Source organism: Parasteatoda tepidariorum, chromosome 10, assembly GCF_043381705.1.
Source record: "Parasteatoda tepidariorum isolate YZ-2023 chromosome 10, CAS_Ptep_4.0, whole genome shotgun sequence".
Lineage (NCBI taxonomy): Eukaryota > Metazoa > Arthropoda > Arachnida > Araneae > Theridiidae > Parasteatoda > Parasteatoda tepidariorum.
Window position 1 is genome coordinate 50,773,765 of NC_092213.1, and position 21,587 is coordinate 50,795,351.

Below are 21,587 nucleotides of genomic sequence, written 5' to 3' on the forward strand. Positions count from 1 at the left end.
TTCTTGTGTGCATTTAGAACGTCTCATTTCCAAAGAATACAAATGTAGATTTTTAAAAATAAGTTTGGAGAATCATTAAGTTTGAATTTTTTAATCCATTTTTTAAAATTAATAATGCCAGTAGATTTCTCAGACATTGATTGCTCCAATTTAACAGGGATTGTATACTAATTATATACATAGTTCAGGCATTTAGTCTTACCCACAGAATTCATTGCTTAAACTATTTCAGGAATTTTATGTAATCAAATGTTTTTGGTAATCAATTCAGAGATTATACACTTATTTATTTTATTAAGCGAAGGCAGAAACAAAGTCTTATGCTTGGTATAATACTGACTAAAACTCCAAGATGACTAAAATAAAAATTAAAAAGAAAATCAAAATCTTAATTCAAATAAAAGTCATTTTCAAATTAGTGTTAGCCACACTAAGCAAAAGCTAAACATACCAACTAACCAAACTAAACCCAACATTTACTTTAAAAAAATTAATGAAGTTTGTGAGAATTTCATCATGAGTCTGAACCCAAACCCTTTTTTCAGTAAACAAACATCTCATCTCTAGTAGACTTGAGTAGTTTCACAATTATTTATTTATCTCTCTTGTTTGACTTTAAAAATTATAGATTCCAATCAACAATTAAAATAATGATTTTAACGAAATCTTGAACTGAATTACTTATTTTAATTATATATTGTATGATGGAATATTAACCAATTGATACTCGTTATTATTATTTTTTAATGCAGTGTTACTATTAAAGGCTTCCATGAATAAATATTATGAGTTGTTCGATATTGATAAAATTGTTCTACAAACTTTTAAAACTTTCTGTTCTAAGCAAAGTATTTAGGAAAATAAAAATACTATATTTTAATACTCTTTTGCAATACAATTTTCTTCTAATTCACTTAAGTAGTGCAAATTCTACTTTTCTTCTTCTTCTTTTTTTTTTTTTTTTTTTTTTTTTTTTTTTTTTTTTTTTTTTTTTTTTTTTTTTTTNAAAAAAAAAAAAAAAAAAAAAAAAAAAAAAAAAAAAAAAAAAAAAAAAAATTACTGTTTTTTTTTATGTTGTCTTGATTTTTTCTTTAACCCACTATGAAGCATGGGTTGTATATTTACTTTAATCAAAGTAGCCATTTAAGAAGTTATTTTTAAAATTGGGTTGAAAAATAGTATTCTTAAAACTTATTTGTTTTGCTATGCTATTTAGAGTACCTAATATCTAGGAACAATATTTTAGAAAGAAAAGTTCCATACACATTTAGCGGTCATGTATATGGATTCAGTTCTTCAAATTCTTAAACTGCCCGAAACAGAACAAACTAGCTTAAGTGATGCCAGGTAATTTTATCATTATTTACACTTCAATGATCAATCATGCAGTTCCTTTTCTTATTCATTACTCATGAACTTGTTGTTTTGTTTAGAAAAAAACTTCAAGACCACCTTCACACATCCTCAATTTACCGAGTGCAGCTATTGCTGGGAAAGGCATTAGAAAACCAGCTTCATAAAGAGTGTGCTATTCTTTATGGAAAGGTATAGAAAGCATTTAACTCAAATAATTTTATTTTTGAAACAGAGTGTCTTGTAGTTTGGATAAACTGAGAAAGTCATAAATTTTTCAGATCTCTGGAAAAAAATGTAAAAATTCTAATGTTTAAAAAAAAAAAATCAGGGAATGTTTAAGTCGAAGAAATTTTAAATTCCTTGGGAAAAAATAAAACTTTCATAATTTAATATTTTTTAAGTCAGCAAAAAATCTATGTTCAGTCTATTTCCTCTTTGTAACCAAAGAAAGTTTTTCGATTTTAGTGTGTAATGAGAAAAAGCATCTAGAATTTTTTTTAATCTATGTATTTTGTTAAAAAGAATATTTCTGTATTATTGACTAGTAAATGTGCGTAATAAAAAATAAAAAAATCGAAACACTATTTAAATAGATATAAAATATCATGACCTACTTCACTTTAGTATTCATTATATAATTTTAATTTATTTAATAATAGGTATGTTAAACCTTTTTTTAAATGTAAATTTTTAATTTATATTTTAATTATTGTTTTTTAAGTGAAATTGGAAGAAAAATTCTTAATGTTAAGCATTTGCTCTTTAAGTTTACTTTAAATTTTTGTTGTTGATTTTCTATCATTTAACGTTTTACAAAATAGTTAGTTTAAGAAAATATTTTTAAAAAGTGGTTCTTAAAATATTAGCATAAAAGTTTGAAAAACCTGAAAAAGACAGGGAAACTTTCCTTTTCTAGAACTGAGCTAAACACTCTGTTATTTATTTTTTTAAAATTTTAAATACATTTACTATTATTTTATAGCTTGAAGAACACGAGAAAGCTATTAAAATTTTAGTGCACCAGTTGCAAGACCATGAAGCAGCTGAAGATTATTGTATACGAATGTCTGCGGGAAAAGACAAAAAATACAGACATAGGCTATTTTATGTATTGTTAAGTGTATACCTGGACAGCACAGCAAAGTAGGTATTGTAGCTTTTTGCTTTCTGCTATCATTGTATGCATAAAATGTGTCGTCCTTGTCGGGTTTTTTTCTTCTTTTTTTTTTTTCAGTTGGTACTTTTTTAAATATATTGAGTAAAAATTAGCCACTCATTAGAATAAATATTTTGATGAGTTGCTACTGTAAGAAAAAAAATGAATCATATTGAGTAAAGACAATTAATTACAATGATGAGCAAATTTTTTGTTACATTTATACAAATAATTGATCTTTACTAATTTGGTTGTGAGGATTTGAAATCTGAAATTAGTTTTGCACCCAAAGCTACACTAAAATGTCATTTAAGAAAACTAAACTAAAACGTCATTTCCAAAAAAATCTGTAGCTTTGCACCTAAAGTTACAGATTTTTTTTTAATTAGACATTTTTAGTTGATAAAATGATTTTTTTTTAAATGATATTCTTTTGTTGAAATATAAAACGTTTTATATATAGCAAGACTTGTGTAAATGTGACAAACTTTTAGAGGAGTTGGGACACATCATCATGAATGAAATTGCATAGTAAACCATGCTAATATGCGGCTATGGGCGTTTCCTCATTATGACCTGTTAAGAAGCGCAAGAAGAGACAGTTCTTTATAGGGAACCACTGTGGTGCATGACTGCATTTCTATGTATGGGATCCTATGCAATTTAAATCCTAATGATGTGTCCTAACTCCTCTAGAAGTTTGTTGCAACCCTCTGTTATATATAACGTTTTTAAACTTGTACATTTTGCCCACGAATAGACAAAAATTGTTATTTGAAAAAATTTAACTTGGAGAGAGAAACCGATTACAGATTTCCAATGTGCGATACAAAAGTATCTAATATCTTAAAAAAATCTCATGTAACAAGAAAAAAAACTTGTTCTCCAGTGTTATCTAAATCATAGTAATAAATACCTTATTTGTGAGCTGTTAATCCATATATGTTATTTTATGTATTTTAATATATGTTTTTTCCCTTAAAATATTTCAATTTAATAATTCATATTTTTATATGTTCCTTCATTGTTTCTGTGTTTGTTTTATTAGTTCTGTGGTGCTTTTTTAATGTGATATTTAGTCCCAACAAAATAAAATTTCATGGTTGACGTAATCTGTACAAACAATAAAATTAAGTTATATTTTAATTCTTTGATGATTTTTTTTGTGCATAACTTTTTAATTAAACTTAATTATAATTTAAAAAATTACTAAGCTCTATTAATGATTTATAATAAAACTTAATATTAAAATGCCAATAAAGAAAAATTAAACCAGCGTTTTCTTTTCTTTTTCTTAATATCTCTATCTTCAGGTTCAGGGGAGCTTTTAAAATTTATTCATGATGCTTTGTTTTGTTTATTTAACTTTTGTAACATTCTTAGAAGCAGGCTACACACAGTTATTCAAGGTTAATGATATAACAATAATGCAAAAAGATGTTTATTATTAACTATTCTTTTCAATGAGCAACTTTTGATGTAATTAAGAATTTATAACAAAGCTTGGAAAATTTTATTTTGTAATATTAAAATGTGAATATAGCATATTTGTCATGAAATTCATAAGCTTGTTGGTCATCTACTTCCTGAATTTTACACAATGTCAGTATTTTTAATTGTTATAGAAATCTTTTTAAATTTGTATTTTTTGTAACATTGTAATATTAACTTTAAAATATTTGTTTATATTGAATTGTGATTCTTCATGAAATATTTCAATGATGTCTGCAGCTCTCTATACACAGTTTAGTTGTGTTTTTTTATTATTATTATTATGATTTATTTTTACTTTTAATATTCTACACAGAAAAATGTTTAATATTTTCTGTCTAAAATTCTTGTTAACTGTTCGCTACTTTATTGCCCTGTTCTCAGTTTTGGTTACAATAAATTATTACTTAATTTATAATCAATCTTTTTTAACTAATCAGCTACAAGTGTAAATTTATACAATATTAATCATGTTTAGATATCAGTGTTATTTTAACTTGATTTTCTAAGAGGCTAATTTAATAGTTAATAAGCTATTTGAGCATGTTTTTTTTTCTGGGGGGGGGGGGAAGGAGATATGAAAAAGAATACCTATGTCCAAAAATCACAACTCATAATTGTGAAAAATATTTACGTTCATTTACAACTTTTTCCTAAGTCTTCAAAATAAGTTGAAATAATGTTTTTTTTTTTTAAAAAAAAACTTTTATTTAACATAATTTGAAGGTTTTATTGCATCTTTCTTGAAAACGTAAATAATAAAAATTTACATAGTGCAATTTAGCACATAGTCACATGGATTTTTCTAGAGTTGAAATTTTCACTTCACTTTTGAACATTTAAAAACTTAGAATTTTTTGAAAGAATCTTTCTTATAACATTCTCTTTCATCATTATATTCTTTATTTTAGCGAGAAGCAACAAGAAGACATGCTGCCTGCTGCCATACAATTATTAAATAGTGATTTAGCAGAGTTTGATTTTACAAAGGTATTTTTATTGATTATAAATTTTATGTTGAGTTATAATATTAAAACCATTTATTGAGATAAAAAGGTAGCAATTAATTTAAATCTCTCCTTCAGAAGTTCAGAGATGATTATGAGTCCAAGTCAAAATTCCGAAAAATTTCTTAATTAAAAAAAAGTTTAAATCGAAAAATTAGAAAAATTTAAACAAGGTTTTTTCCTTTTTCTCAATATTTCTTAGTTTACTTAAAATATATTTAAAATTTTACACATACCTATGATGACCTGGAGAAGTAATTGAAATTTACAAATATGTCTTTCTTTTTTGAGTTTATGATTATAATAACTATTTACTGATAAAAATTTAATAATCATGAATATAAGCTTATAAAATATCTGGCTCTCCCTTACAAACAAATAAAATAAACTGTGTTTTTAAGTTCCACCTTTGAAAATTTGATTTCCGGAAACTTTTGTGATCAATGATTTTTTGAAACGTCTGAACCTTCGATCTCTGGAAACTTCCGGATCACAGCTAGCGAAAAATCCGGAAATCCGGACTTTTTCCCGAGCACAATCATCCCTGGAAGTTTTAAATTATTTAATGGGCATTTAAAAAAGATTTTTTTAAAAAGATATTTGAGGTTTCATATATTTTGTTTTTGAAAAACTTGAGCATCCTAATTTTCTTGGTTTTATCCATTTTTGTCACTTCATGTGATTAAAAGCAATTGTGCAAACAATATAAATTTATGCACTACCAAAAGATGAATAAAGTGATGTGTTTTTAAAAGAACCTAGTTTTCCAGCTAAACTTAAATATTTTGCTGTACTAGAATTTAAACCTTTTCTTTTATATATCAATAAAAAAAATTTATTTATAAAATATCGTTAAAGTGTTGCATTTTAATTATTTTAAACCTTAACATAATTGAAAACATAATGTAGTGGTTTCTTTTCTAAGAAGTTAAGTTTTTCTTATTTGTGTGACATTTTTACCTTAAAATTAACTTATTATTAAAAAAATAAATAAAAATTTATGTTCATTAACTATAATTAATTGATGACTATTAGAAATCTATTATATTTTCTTTGTTTTGTTACATTTAAGTACTTTTATATATTTCAATAGGTAATGCAGTTGATTCCTCCTAACTGGTCAGTAGCAATTTTGGACCAATTTTTAATCAGAGCCTTGCGATCCAGTTTACATTATCGATATTGTTGCAGACTACAAAGTGCTCTTTCAAGGGGTGAAAATTTGCAAGTGAAGTTTTCTAAAATTCATGTTGAAAACACTTCTGTCTTAATGACAGAAGACAAGTAAGTTGCATTAATACCAACTATCTTAATCCACTTGTTTAATAATATTTTAACAACAAACTTTTCAAACACTTAATTTTAAATTGTATTATAAAAAGCTGTTAGACTTGTTCAGTGTCACTACCAGCATTTTCCGAATTTCTTAAATCGGAACTGGTGGCTTTTCAACAGGGTTATCTTAATAGTGTTATAACAAATGTTTTAGGAGATGACTATAACCGACTAAAAAATAACACTATTTTGATTCTTTTTAACATTTTCAACTTAAAAAAGTCATCTAATCTGCCAAATGTAATGTAAAATATTTTGTCTGTTTAGCTTAAATTAATTCTTAAAAAAAATTTAAAAATTGGCTTTTAGTAAATAAACTGCCTTTTAGCAAAAAATGTCTGTCATTGTAAAGATAAACTTTCTTTTAGCGAGTCAAAAATTAAAAAAAACGCAACAGTTTGATGTTTATTTCATGCAAAAAATTTTATATATTATGATTCAATACAAATATCATTTCATTGGGTAAATTAAAAACTTTTTCCCTCCTAAAAGTATATTAACTCACAGTGACTAGTAAAGGTAGTAGGTAACAAGGGAGTTTGTGTACAATTTTGCACAGGAACTGGATGCTTAAAGGGTTAAAATTCAATTTTGACATTTATACTTAACATTCTACTCAATTGTGTGATCTTATTCATTCAGCACTCTTAAAAAAAACTTACCCCATTTGTTGCAACACTGGGAAATTGATGCACTGGGATAATCTTTCATTTAAAAAAGGAATTTTTTTTTTTTTTTTTTTTGCTTTCATGTCAGCTTAAAGCAGAACTACTGATTTTATGTTTTGTTCATTACTGCTATAATAAAGATTTCTTAAGAGTTTCTCAAAAACAAACTTTTCTGTATCAACGATCCAATCTAACAGCTTTGCTTACTTTTTGACAAAAGAAAAAAATCTGCTAATCCTAAAAATGCTTTTCTCATCTTAAAGGAAGCTAAAGTTTATGTTCTCTTATTATTAACATGTAATCAATAATAATAAATCCATAAACATTTTTAAAAAATCACATTCTCAGTGTTTTAAACTTGCCTAGCTTTTTAACGCTTTGATATTTAACTCTTGGTTAAAAATATGGAAAACCTTTTTTCTGTGCACCTTTTATGAAAAAGCTGTTAGTTTGAGATCTCAGAATAAAACTTACTGAACTTTTTATTTTGTTTCTATAGACTTTGTGCTGCTTGTAAACGTTCATTTGTAGAGCCTGCTTTTGCAAGACATTCCAATTCAAGCATAACTCACATCCAGTGTGCCAAACATATGAACTTATCCTCAGATTCATCTAAGTCAAAAATAGAGCATTACAACCATAGGTGATAAAAGGACCTTAATAAAGAACCGGTGTCACTTCAAAGAAGTGTTTATTATAATTTATGTTATCTATGCAAAATTTTAGATAGATGCTTTTGAAATACTATATGTAATCATCACTTTATACCACTATATTGTGATTAAAATTACTTGTGAGGAAAATGAGAGGTCAAAACTTTTTATCTAGTGTAAACTTGTACAAATGTTTATAGGATCTCCATTTGTTGTAATATAACCAAGAAACATATAAATTAATTTTCAAATAAACTGAATTTATGTCCTTATTTTTGCTAACCCTTAAAGATTCAAAAGTATTTTAAGTTTCTTCCCACCAGGTATAATTACAATGATTAGTTGCAATTATATAATTAATTATAAGTATATAATTTATTGAAACTATGACAAGTGTGATAAAAATAATACAAAGATTTTAGCTATAACATGTGCAGTATTTGACCCAATAAGTGAAAGGCGCTTTTATGTATAGTGCTTACAACATTAATAATATAGCATTATATTAATTATGTAATGCTATATTAATGTTCATATAATAATATAGCAAAATGTTTGGAAATAATTCAGGTGTTCGAAGTTAAAAATAAAACAATACTATTTTTATATAATTTATTTCTTAAATATTCACGTGTAAATTAGCTGCCAATAAAATTTTAAAAAATCAAATAAAAATGTATTTCAGCTAGAAAAGTAGTGAAATTTTGAATTTACAAATGTCCTACACTTTTACACACCAAAAACTTAGTTACACAATATTATTAATATAGATTTCTAAATTTTGCCACAATATCATCAAAATGCACAAGATAAAATGATCTAATTTTTCAGCTTGCAATTAGACTTGTCATGAAGCAGACTTGTTTAGACTTTGTATTTCATCCTTTATATTCTTCCTAGCTTGTTCTTCATATTTATCACGAAACATCTTAGTAGCATAAATGTTTGGAATTTGTAAAAAATGTTCAAGTACCTACATTAGAAAGAAATCATTAAAATTGGAATTTTTTTGAACTATACTTTGTGAGTAACATTTGATATACAACTTTTAAAAAAATTATTTTTTACATAAAAAAAGTTCACTGAATGAAGAGAAAAAAAATAGGTATGTAGTTTATTCACGTAATTTAACAAATAGCTTGCATTCTTTTTTTGAAAATTTGAACAGTTTGTATCTATTTTAGATCAATTGATAAAATTTATTAAGTTCTTATTTCATTAAAAGTTCAAAAAATGGTGTGATGTAGAATTACAAAAATAAATATAAACATTTATTTCAACAAATTACGAAATATTTATCCATTATTATTTCAGCATAAATATTATGATTAAATTTTAAATTAACACGGGATCAAAAGAAAAAAGTTATTGAGTATGTACCCATTACATAATAGGTATATTGAGTGTTTAATTTTATGTTAAGAGTGTTCATTTATTAGTGTTTTTTATATATTTATAAATTGTAATATTTTAATATATCTTTACTATGTTTAGAACTTACAAAGTTGTGGTAGTACTACATATACAAGTAATGCAAAAAGATTCTTTGTTATTTTCTATTTTAGGGAAATTTCTTTTAAAAAGACTATTATTAAAAGCTTAGTAATAATGCAGACACAATATTTCTAATAGGGAAAACTAGAGATAATACTTTTCTTTCAAAAATAGCTGAAATATATTTTATATTAATTTAAATAAAATGAAAATATACTTTAGACTTTGTCATTGAGTCAATAAATGGGCATGTAAAACATCCAGTAATTCAAAAACTTTAAATAATACCTTTAAACGCATGAAGCAGTATTTAGTTTTCGGTATAAAACTGTATTCCTCTTCAATCATTGATGCATATTTCAAATAATCTGGAAAACAAAATAAATTTAAAATGAAGCAAACAAATTGTGTTGAATTGACATAAAAGATGCTATTTAAAGAAAAATTTACAAACCTGAATTTTTTGCACTTAAATAATTAATATCAAAATCTTGAAAATAGTGCACATCATCTTTTCCAAATAATCCTTCACTCATATGTTCTTCAGTACAACCTTTAGAAGACATTATAAGATCTACTACTTTTGTTACTAATTCTTCATTCTGAAACATTAAATAGATGTTTTAAGAACTAACCCATAAACTTTATATAATATATATTTTAATCTAATAGAAATTGACTTTTTATTAAAGTCATTCGTCTTGTCAAAATTAAAAACTTTTACTGCATTTTGTTTGTAAGCTTAGAAACTTAACTACAAATTAAATTGATTGAAACTAATAAAGTAATTGGGTTTGGGTTGGCAAAAAAATAACTTTTCTAGTGGAAAAAACTATTTTTTTCTATATAAAAAATGAAAGAATCTTCCTTTCAGTTTCATGACATTTTGCTAAATTTCTGGTAACTTCATGATCCAACACTTTTAGAACTTCTGATCCTTATTTACAAAAAACTCAACCAAGTGCAATCTGAGGTTTTGTAAACTTCGAAATAAACGATAACCTGATGATGCAAGGTCAGGGCCACGGCAGTGCATCGCTTCACACATCTTTAGAAGTATGTACAAAATCATTGAAGTTCGACTGGAACCACATCCTCAATACAGCTCCGACCTTGCACTATCAGACTATCGTTTATTTTAAATTTACACAACTTTTTAAGTAAGAAAAATTTTAGTAATAAGGATGACTGCAACTCATATTTGGTAAAAAGTTTTTTTTTTTAAAAAAAAAGTTCTATGAGTGTTGGATCATCAAAGATGGCAAAACAACATCAAACAGAATGGAAAATATTTCACTAATTGAACTTCATTTTTTCGCATAGAACAAATTGAGTTTTACTTCACCCTAAAGAACCTAAATTACTTTCTTGTTAACCCAATATTATTCATTTTTACCTGCTTTTATTCAGACTTTATTAATCAGATGATTTCACTGGTTTATTAAGCTCATGGTACTAATATTTCTATAGCTAGTTTATTGATGTTTCGTATGTCTGAAAATATATTTCCTGCATTTTTAATCCAATAAGTAATTAAAAATTTACTACAAAAGATGCAATGCAATTTTTTTCTCACTATTTTGGGAGTAGTTTCTGTGAAATCAAATTTTAAATATTACAACTTTTTACAATTCAATTATTTGAATGATTTCGTTCTAACTTTGTATTTTTTTTTATAAAATTACATTCTTTAAAAGATATAAAAGTTTGTACACATTACAGTTCAAAATTTTTTCTTTTCATCTATTATTAAAAATTTTTGCATGGATAATTTTTTTGGATGAAAGAATTTTATAACTGTGTGCAGAATTTTTTTTAAAGAAATATGGCAAATATGCAAAAGAAAAATGTATATTAAGAGGCCACTCTTTTGACCAAACTATTAGGAACCTATTTCCCAGATTGCAGCTACCTACTATATTTTGGAAGGTCAAAAATCCATAGTAAAAAAGGTGTGTTCATTCAGAGAAAGTGCATTTCTGTGTCCCATTTTGTAACTTAAAACATAGTCTGTACTGGTATTAACTAATTAGCTTATTTGAGGTTATCCTCTCAAACCTTTAAGATTGACTCCTAGTATGTGAAAATCTGATCATTAGGATCAAAAGTTATTCAGAGTGGTTATAAAAAATATTATAAAGGTTATTCATACATACCATACTTTAATTAATCAAAAATTTCTGAGACATATTACTGTTTTAATTTTCACACTAAATTTTATTTTGTTATATTAAACATTATTATTTGCACTGATGTCAAAGTTAAATAAAATAATTAGAACAAAAGCATTGTTAGGGCATTACATATCTAGGATAGGAGGGTCACACCAAAGAAATTAAAAAATTTTAAATTTTTTTTAGAAATTCAAAAATATTGTATTCCATTTTATAATAAAATTGCAGAATTATAATATATGGTTAACTTAAAAGATTTTTGTAATGATTATTTAAAAAGGAGCCTTAAACACAATATTTCTCACTTCTAAAGGCCTCTAATGATATGCATATAAAAATTAAATAATAATATGAAATTTGAAGTTAAAAAAAATTAAGTTAATTCTTATAAACGAAATTTAAAAAAAACAAACATTTATTTTATATTAAAATTTTTAAGCAAAAACTCAAGGTCCTACTTAATTAATTTTTTAGTGGAACTGCAAAAAGAATGTATTTTTAAAGGGCCTTAAAGAATATTTTATTCAGTGACCATTAAACCTAGTGGTGTTTTTTTTCCTTGGAAAATAATACGAACACGACAAACAATAATAGGAAGAAAAGATTGTACAAAATTAACTTTGCATAGTATTAGATAAAACATTAAAAATCAAGTAAAAGTAAAAGAAACACAAATAATAACAGAAATCAAAAGAATAAAACTTACATCATTAAAAAATGAATTATCCAGGAAATCATTATAAAAGACTTCTCAAAATAGGCAACTAATCATTATGAAGGGCAGATCTAAACATTGAAGAGCAAAACTAAAAACGGCTATAACTTTTAAGCAATGAAATGTTTGAAAAATGATAAAAATAAAATGTCCATAGATAAAGCAACTTAAAAAAATAAATAATAATAAAATATATTTTTGCTTTAAAAGAAGCAATTTATTAAAATTAGAATGTTCATTTTCAGTAATTAAAGAAATAAAATAACTATTGCAAGAATACATTGAAAGGCAAAATTAAAAACAGGCAAACTAATTAATTGTAACACAAGTTTATAACTCCAAAATTAACAAATTAGACCTAAGTCAATGTAATCGAAAAAAGTATATTAATTTGGGTGTAATTTTAATTCTAAAAAACTTAGTAGTTTTGAGAATAAAATAAGCATTTCATTTAAAAGCTTGTTTAACAATCTTGGAAAAGTACAAGAACACAACATACATAGCTTACAAACTATAATTTTAAATAATTTTAAATAATATAAACTATAATTATAACTTTAATATGATCTGCAAACAATCAAATTTAATATCTGAACTACCTTTCACTTTTTTATCTTTTCACTTTTAATTTAAAATAATAATTCCTAAGTGTTTTTAAAAAGTAAATTTCATTCAATTCCCTAAATCATCAAATTTTCTTATTAATCTCATCCAACTTGAAAAAAAAAATTTCTTACATCATTTACAGGATTTATAAAGAATACAAGTATTGTCAATCATAAGTAATAAGTCTCAACTTAAAATTTTAAAAAAAATCTTAATAATAAAATTAATAAATATGCTATAAAATTTTTCTGTGTTCATCTTAAACAAAACCTAAGATGTCTCCTAAACTCCGGAAGACTCCTAATTATTTGGTCGTACCTAAGTTCATGTCCATTTTTGTTAGGTGCCATAAGGACAGGCATGGAACTTTTGAACAACCGAAATTTATATTATTATAATGAAATATTTTTAAATAAATTCTAAGCCGTTTAATAAATGATAAACACATTATTAGAAAACACTTGTTGTAAAAAAAATGAAATTAATAACATTGAGAAACGGAAACAGTAAAGACATTGCTGCACATAATCAGGACCTTTGGAGATAAATTTAACGTTGATAACCTGTTACATCAGCTCATCTTGATGATCTAGAATTAAGTTTATTTCATATGAATGCCATTTTGATTAATGATCAGTGAATCAAATCCACACCTCCATTTTTCGCTTAGAAATGTATCCCAACTAGATTTGCCTTGTTTAACAACAATTTTATCCCTTGGCTACCACGTTTTTTTCTCTCGTTTTCCACGTTTATTTAGAAGTCAACATGTTTTCTTATTTCAACATTCATGGTGGGTGGGTTTCAAGAATAAACATTTTGTTTTAACCTCTCAAATTTGTCAACTTGTTCTACCTTAAGTATTTTTTAAGTTTTTCCATTAACAAGTACACTTATTTTAACACCTTCAGACCCTGGCCACATATGATATAATAAGTCTTCTAGAAAATTTAATAAATACTAAGTAATTTAAACAGATAATTTTTGCAAGGCAAATTCTACTGATTTTAATAATTTAATCTAATTCATCAAATTCAAAGATCTTTGTCATAGGTAGTAAAAGTAAAGAATTATAATGATAATTTATTAAAAGACCAATTGGATCATCTACAAAAGGCACATAATTTGGAATACTAAATAAACTCAGAAAATATTACTTCTACTATTCCAGAATCTCCTGCAAATTCTCTGAAAACCTTGACACTTTCTTCTTCGTTATCTTGGGATTTGGCATCATAAACAATGCTGCAAGCAAAAAAGTAATGCAAGTTAAAGCAAATTTCAAATTAAATACCAAATTACCACATTTAATTAAACAATCTTATGATCAAAACAAAACACTCACTCATGAAAAAATATAGCATAAGACATTGATGTTTTGTCATGAATATCATCACTATTTGAGTCCATAAGCTTAAACATGTGTTCCAGATGAAAAAATGTGTGAAACTTCCTACAAGGTTCTGAGTATCGAGAGCATAATATATCCCACCACTTTTCTTGTGTGCTCATTTGTAAGCTGGCTGTTAGATTTTCCCATTTTTCCTTTAAAAATGAACTCATTTCAGAGAATAACCTAGAGAATAAAAAATTATATGTTAATTCAAAAAATTTTGATACTATATAGTAGAAATGTATTGTGTGTAATAATTTTGCCAAGTCTGGGTATCCGATGAAAATGGAACCTTTTACCAGATTGGTTTCGGGTACTTAATAAAATCTTCAGTAATCTGACTTTTAATCATTATGCTTTTATTAACATTTAATAACTATCATTAATTCCCTAGTTCTAATTTGTATTTATTAAATTATCATATTAATTTAGTTAAAATGAAGAGTTTTAAAGTTACTGTAAATCTGAATATGGTTGTGTTGAACTATATAGAATATTAATTAAAATGAATATTACTTGGCTCTAGATACCCAGTAAACACCCATTTAGGGTACCCACTACTGGGCCTGGAGACTAAAAATGAGATCTGGGTACTCAGAGAATTTTTTTGCCGGGTCCGGGTAATGAAATGTATGGATAAAGCTGGGTAAAATAAAATTAATCTGGTTGGGTACAAGGTAAATGCCAGGTATGGTCCTACTCTATAGTTATGATTAGAATCTAGTAAATATATTGTAGTTTGTTAATTAAAATTGTTGTAGGTAGATATCTGGTAAACAATATCCTACAATAAGACTGGCGAATAGCTACAGTCAGATCATACAATTACAGGGTTCTCCCTAGCAACAAAAAAGGTAAGAGTGCTTCCTCACAGAATAAGGCTCTTTTAAGTTTTGAAAGGACACTCACTCACTTAACACCATAAAAATTTATCAAAATGAAAATATAATTCTATTAGTATGCAATAACTGAATTTGATCTTAAAAATTTTTGAATTACCCTCTTATACTATTTTAAATGTGTATTCGAGAAAAGTAATTCTCACACATTATCAAAATATGAGAAAAATGTCTAGTTTATAAAAAATAATTAAAAGTATGCTAAAAGACAATCAGGATATTTCCATATCGTGATCTGTTGCGCCAACTACAATCGCCAAGGTGCCAAATAGATTTTAAACTAGCAAATTTCTTTAAAAAAAACATGTAGATGTTTGCCGGGGGGTGGCTACGAGTTATACCTACATTTCGAGTTGGTCCCTTTCTGGGATTTTTTTTTTAGTTTCTAGCAGGCCGCTGCCCGGAAGTTGCCAAGACTTGGCAATAATTCTGCCACAGATTACGATACAGAAATCTCCCCTACAATCACTGAGCACAATGCTGTGGGTGTGCGTGGAAAAAAAAATTATTATAATAATGAATAAACAATTTGAAAGCTTTTTCATATAATTTAAACTAAAAATTATGAGAAAATAAGCAAGCAATGATGCTTTTTTTAAAAAAAATATTTATTTAAAAAATAATTTTAGAATCACTTAAGAGAGTAACTAATACACCTCCAAAAAAAAGAGAAACTTATAAAAATTAAACCAGTAAAGAATAATTCTAACAAAAAACAAAATTAAACCTATAAACACAGATAATTTAACCACTGTGTAATTATTGTTTAAACAGTGAATTAATTTTTTTCCAAAATGGAATATGAATAAAAAGGCAGCGTATTTAAGGAATGGCGGTTTTTAGAAAAGGGCAAAGGGTGTCGGCCGCTCTTCTAAAAACGTTTAGGGAGAAAACTGAAATTATTTGGCAGCATTTTCACTTCAAATTCATGTGCACAAAAATAATGTAAATGTAATAAAATATGAAACATTAAGCTAGGGGTGCACAACCTGCGGCCCGCGGGCCAAATGCGGCCCTTCGACTACTGAAGTGCGGCCCGCGAGAGCTTCTAAACACAANATGGTTTATATATAATATTTTCTGGTAAATATTTCAATCACATGAAGGAATTGATTTAATAAATCTGAGCAATAACGCCATTTACCAATGTTGTATTTGTAGACTTTAAAAAGCATATGTTAGAGTTCAAAAATTCGAGCAGTACTAATAAGTCATTGCACTTACTCAATAACTTTTACAAATTTAAAAACTAGTTGTTAAGTAGGTAACACATAATGTTACATCAGCATCTTTTTTAAAGAAAACAGCATGCAAAAATTGTTACCTGCTCTTCTGAATCAAAATTTATGAATACATAATAAAGCTACCTTTTTCAAAGTATATAATAAAGGAAATCATTTAATAGAGAAAAAATGTTTTCAAATTTTTAGCATCTGTTGTTAACCCCATTAATGCAATTCAATAAAAGAACATATTTTTAATTTTAAAAATATGCAAGTTAGCTCACAAGCAAAAATCATAGTGCAAAACAGAAAGTAATATGTAATTAATATAATTATAACGGCAAAATTTCTAAGGAAAACAATATAAAATAATAAAAATTATTTTAATATTAAAAAAATTAAAATACTAACGTTCAGCCCTTACTCGATAGGAAAAATCGGAAAAATAATAGCAGTAAACGCAAAAGCGAAACTAATGAAAAATAGATGCTCTCTTCACTTTTCATACGACATGCTTAGCTAACCAATGACTTTTGCTTAATTTTTTATCTTTTAGTAAACTCAAATGAGAAATAAATAAGAGAGTTAAAAAATATTCTTGAACCGATTATAATTTAAATTATTCAAACATTAAGACCTTAAAATGTATGTAAATAGCAAAGCGCACTGTTCTTACTGTATTAAGAAATTTGACAGGTGTGAATCTGATTGGTGAAATATATTAACTTGCGAAAAATTCTCCAATCAGTTTCTTGTTTGCGTCCTTGAATTTTAAGCGTTCAGAGAATTACTTAATTTTGTCACAAATAAAGAGCTATAAGCATGGAGTCTGCATAGCGTTAAGTTCGTCGCATCTTCTCCGAATCTAAAATATCAAAACATTAATCAAATAGCTAAATGTTGATAATAGTTTTCCGGTGAATTAAAATAAACCATTAGCTCGCAAAATTTTATTACGTTTGTCTCGATTGATATTTACATTCCCCTATTGCGCAACCTTTTTCAATAAGGGTTTCTAACTTGATCATAAGAGAACATCATCTTGAATAAAACTTAGAATGTAACTTTGACAATTTAAAATGGACAACTTTCTCTCTTCAATACTAAAAAAAAAATAGTGCTTCATTACAGATTCTTTAATGCAACATTTGAAAATTATAGTGGTTTAACATCTTGTTTACACTGAAAATAATCATTAACAATATGTTTGTTGGAAGAAATAAGGTTTTAACATAAATAAAATTTTAATGCTCGAAAGAAATTTTATTCATACTTTATAAAACCAAAAATCGCATTTTAATTAAAATCACTCATTCATACTAACGAAAAGTCTTATTCATGCGGTTATTGTTGTAAAACGTTCTCATGAAATTTAATTTTAATACAACATGATGTTCTAATCATTTTCATTCACTCTGTGAGCATAACCAAACAATAAAATAAGTCCTTAAGTTTTTTCTTGTTTATTCAGGTAAAAAACGTTATTCATGAAGCATGTCTGAAAAATATAATTTAAAGGAGTGTAATTTAACGAAACAAAAACGTTATGCCTGCAATCTGTGTGATAAATCTTTTGCTTGGAAGTGTAGTTTAGATCAGCATTCTTTTATTCACAATGCAGAAAAGCCTTTTTCATGCAATGTGTGTGATAAAACATTCAAACAGAAAGCTAATTTAAAAGCACATTGTCTTGTTCATATGGAAGAGAAACCTTATTCATGCAGTGTTTGTGCGAAAACTTTCTTACGAAGACAATCTTTAACTCAACACTCTCTTGCTCATACTGGAGAGAAACCTTATTCATGTAATATATGTTATAAAACATTCACACAAAGAGGAAGTTTAAGTGAGCACTCTCGTGTTCATAGTGGGGAAAAACCTTATTCATGCATTGTGTGTGATAAAACTTTCATGTGGAAAAATTACTTAGCTAAGCACTTACGGGTTCATACTAGAGAGAAACCTTTTTCATGCAACGTGTGTAATAAATCTTTCACCTGTAAAAACAGTTTAAACGATCACTTTGTGATTCATAATAAGGAGAAACGTTATTCATGCAGTGTGTGTGATAAAAAATTCTCATGGAGAAATTCTGTAATTAAACACACTCTTATTCATACGGGAGAGAAACCTTATTCATGCAGTGTGTGCGATAAAACTTTCTCGCGGAAAACTTCTTTAACTAGACACGCTCTTGTTCATACCGGAGAAAAGCCTTTTTTATGCAATGTATGTGATAAAACATTCACTCAAAAAATAAGCTTAACTAAGCATGCTCTTATTCATACTAGAGAGAGTACTTTATCATGAATTAGAGAGTGCTCATCACAAATAGAAGAAATTTAATCAGGGGTCTGTCCAGACATTTTGTGAAAAGTCCTGTTTTTGTAAAATGGTGAAAAAACTACTCATAATTTGTGAATATAAAATAAGCGTTAAGTCACATTCTTTCAACCAGGGTCCTGCTTTTGTGAATTTGTGCAAATAGGGTCCTGTTATTGCAAAAATTGCTAAAAACCTTTTCAAGAAGTTTTTAAATTGTAAATAGGTACAAGATTCTGCTCAACAATTGCTACTACTAAATTAGAGATGCAACATACAAATATTTGGTATTTAGCCTATACTGCTCAACACAGAATATTAATTTCAGACGAATAATGGAAACAAAATTCAAAATCATTCACGCTTCTAATAATTTCAATTGCATATTTTAACTAACTCAACTTGGTTATGTATCACTTTTAATGTGTTGCGCATTAAGTAAACTTAAAAAATTCTTAAATTTATAATATTTAATTTAAAAAATTGCCAGAAATTAATTTTTATTTACATAATATTCTTTTAATTAATTTTATGAATAAATATAAATTGATCAATTATTTATTTACGAAAAAAAATTATGATTTAATATTAATAAGAATGCCCACACGATGTTTGTAAAAGTCGAAATATTTTGTTAGAACACTATACTTGGAATTTAAATTTAGGGAAACTTGGAATACTTATTACATTTTCAACCCTCTGCCCCCCCCCAGGGAAGGGTCTATTCAATTAACAAACCAATAATGAAGCTAAACAAATTTGTGAAGGGTCCGTTAACGGACCCAAATTTCTTCTAATCAGACCCCTGAAGGAAATAGACATCATCACACTGTGTGCAAGATTTCTACTGGAGTGGAGAAAAAAAACCTATTGAGGCAAAATAAGTTTCTTCCTAATTAGAAAGAAACTTATTGGAAAGTGATAGAAATGGAAGAAACTTTTTTTAAAAAAAGAAATGTGGATTACTTAAATTCTCTTTTAAAATAACTTTTAATTGCAAACTAGTATAATGTATTAATATCTAAACTATTTAATTTATTAAGCTATTTTTATTTACTTAAATTAAGTAAAAAGCACCAATTGGAAAGAAAAATAAAATTAAAAATATCTTGAATTGAACTATTTTTAATTATATGTTTTATGTAAATACTTATGCTAAAATGTTAATTTCATAATGGTATAAGAAACTGAAAAAAATAATGAATTGCATTTTATTAATATTACTAAGCTACCAAATCACTTATTACGCATATAATCTCTCAACTATTAATCACATATTGAAAAACAGCATATTAGTTTTTATAATCAATCACTGTAAAAAAAATAAAGAACTGTCTCTACTACAATGATGTATAAATTTTGAAATTCCATATAAAACTAAAATAAATACTAATACGTGAAATAAATATTAAAAATAAAAGGAAAAACTTTCTTCTTTTACGTATATATTAAATTTTATTTGTTTAAATTTCAGTTATTCTTATAACACTTATTTCTAAACGATCATATTGGTTAATTTTAGCTTCTTCTTGTTTTTTCCGTAAAAATTTTGCGCATAAATTTTTTTCAAATAAATGCTTTCTTTTCATACTGAATAAAAGTCTTATTCATTCTGTATGTATTATACTAAGAGTATGATTTCAGAAGAGAATTTTAAATTTATACACTATCTTGTTAATACTTGAGAAAAATTTAATTCATGCAATGTACGTTATTAAATATTTACTCAGAAATTTCATTTAAGAGAAACTCTTCACCTGAAGAGAAATCGTACTTGTGTCATACCTGTGATAAAACTCGTTTAAAGAATCAACTGAGCACGAACTGTGGAAAAGAAACTTATTTTAGAATTTGGTCAACCTTTTTAAATACAGAGAGGGCAACTAATAAAATTACTAGATTATAAAATCAGTCGATTATTGAAATTAAATTTTCTTGGATAGAATCATTATAATATTACAACAGGCTAAAACCTTCCTTTAACAAAATCATTATCATCGTTTTGTAAAATCAAATTTTTATAGAATATTTAAAAAATTAAAAACAAATGTTTTTTTTCATCTTAATTTTTTAAAACTTTAACTATTTTCTCAAGTTTTGGAAGCATACGAATATCAAATTACATTCTGCCTGTAACAAATTAGATCTGATTACACTTCTCCAAGTAATTGAAAAGTGACAAATAAAAACTATGAATCAGGGAAAGAAATCAAAATGAAAACTGTTACTGAATTATTCAAATTAAAGAATGCTTGTCATTGAAAGGGTTCGTAGTTGGCCTGATTTTTGAGTATCTACAGAACACTCCATTTACTATGAGTACTGTTGCTGGTATTTAAATAACTAATTGGAGAATAGAAACTTTTTAGTTAACTCAGAGGCACTGCTCGCCAACTTATGTAATTACTTTTCATTCTTCATTGTTTTTTTTAATTAAACGTCAATATTTTCTAAAAAAAACAACACAATATTTTGTTTTCAAACTATACACTTACTGTAACTTTAACTAATATATTTTGTTAATATGCTAATCATAACGACATAGAAGGTTACCTAGATTTGGAGAGAAAAAAATCATTTACACTTGAAAAAAAAAATTTAACCTAAGGAATACAGATTGGCTTGATAATTTTACTTGAATCTTAACAATTCGAATGGGGAATAGCTTTTAATGCTCTTTATTAATTTTTTGTATTTTTTAAAATTTTGCTTTGTTAGGATCTATATCTGGCAACATATAATCTCTTATTGTTACTTATGATTGACATCTACTTGAACATGAGCTTATAAAATAAAGATCTCGTACGGAAAAAAATTCTTCTACAACAATGGTTAAGTAGTCAATAATTAAATTAAAAAAAATACTTAAATTTGCAACAACTTTCGAACAAATTCGAATTTTTAAACAAAATTCGTGAAAGTTCGCAAATAAAAATTACTCTTTCAGCATGTCACATTTTAACTCCATAGTTACATTTCAGCGAGCTACAGATCAATCAAATATGTTTTTTCCTATAAGTTTAACAGTAATAAATCTCAAATTAGTTGTCAATCATATTTTTTTTAATTTCTTCATACTCCCTATACTTTTTCCT

The 21,587-nt window shown here is 26.2% G+C and overlaps 3 protein-coding genes across 5 annotated transcripts in view; 2 read left to right on the forward strand and 1 right to left on the reverse strand.

Annotated features, from left to right (window-relative positions):
• Positions 1-7,921, forward strand: part of LOC107445488 (transforming growth factor-beta receptor-associated protein 1) — a 35,552-nt gene extending 27,631 nt beyond the window's left edge. The window contains exons 17-22 of one of the 2 annotated variants that reach the window (XR_006225862.2): positions 1,247-1,347; positions 1,434-1,545; positions 2,339-2,503; positions 4,915-4,993; positions 6,104-6,294; positions 7,513-7,921. Coding sequence is in view for 1 of the 2 variants with exons in the window: in XM_016059889.3 (XP_015915375.1) it covers positions 1,247-1,347; positions 1,434-1,545; positions 2,339-2,499; positions 4,915-4,993; positions 6,104-6,294; positions 7,513-7,660 (792 nt within the window). In the remaining variant the exon portion in view is untranslated. The remainder of the gene's footprint in view (positions 1-1,246; positions 1,348-1,433; positions 1,546-2,338; positions 2,504-4,914; positions 4,994-6,103; positions 6,295-7,512) is intronic. The other variant, XM_016059889.3, reaches the window with a different exon arrangement.
• Positions 7,922-8,264: 343 nt separating this feature from the next.
• Positions 8,265-16,716, reverse strand: LOC107445489 (uncharacterized). 2 transcript variants are annotated; one of them, XM_016059890.3, is made up of 6 exons: positions 16,582-16,716; positions 14,001-14,231; positions 13,813-13,900; positions 9,615-9,762; positions 9,449-9,528; positions 8,265-8,639 (listed from the first exon to the last, which is right to left on the reverse strand). In XM_016059890.3, the coding sequence occupies exons 2-6, from the start codon at positions 14,216-14,218 to the stop codon at positions 8,514-8,516; spliced, it is 660 nt and encodes a 219-aa protein (XP_015915376.1). In that variant the 5' UTR covers positions 14,219-14,231; positions 16,582-16,716; the 3' UTR covers positions 8,265-8,513. The 2 variants fall into 2 exon arrangements, with proteins under 2 accessions (XP_015915376.1, XP_015915377.1); XM_016059891.3 differs by having other exon boundaries at positions 16,595-16,696.
• Positions 16,717-17,664: 948 nt separating this feature from the next.
• Positions 17,665-18,480, forward strand: LOC107445475 (gastrula zinc finger protein XlCGF57.1). Its single transcript, XM_016059868.2, has one exon. It carries the CDS (start codon positions 17,665-17,667, stop codon positions 18,478-18,480), a length of 816 nt encoding a protein of 271 aa, XP_015915354.1.
• Positions 18,481-21,587: the final 3,107 nt, after the last annotated feature.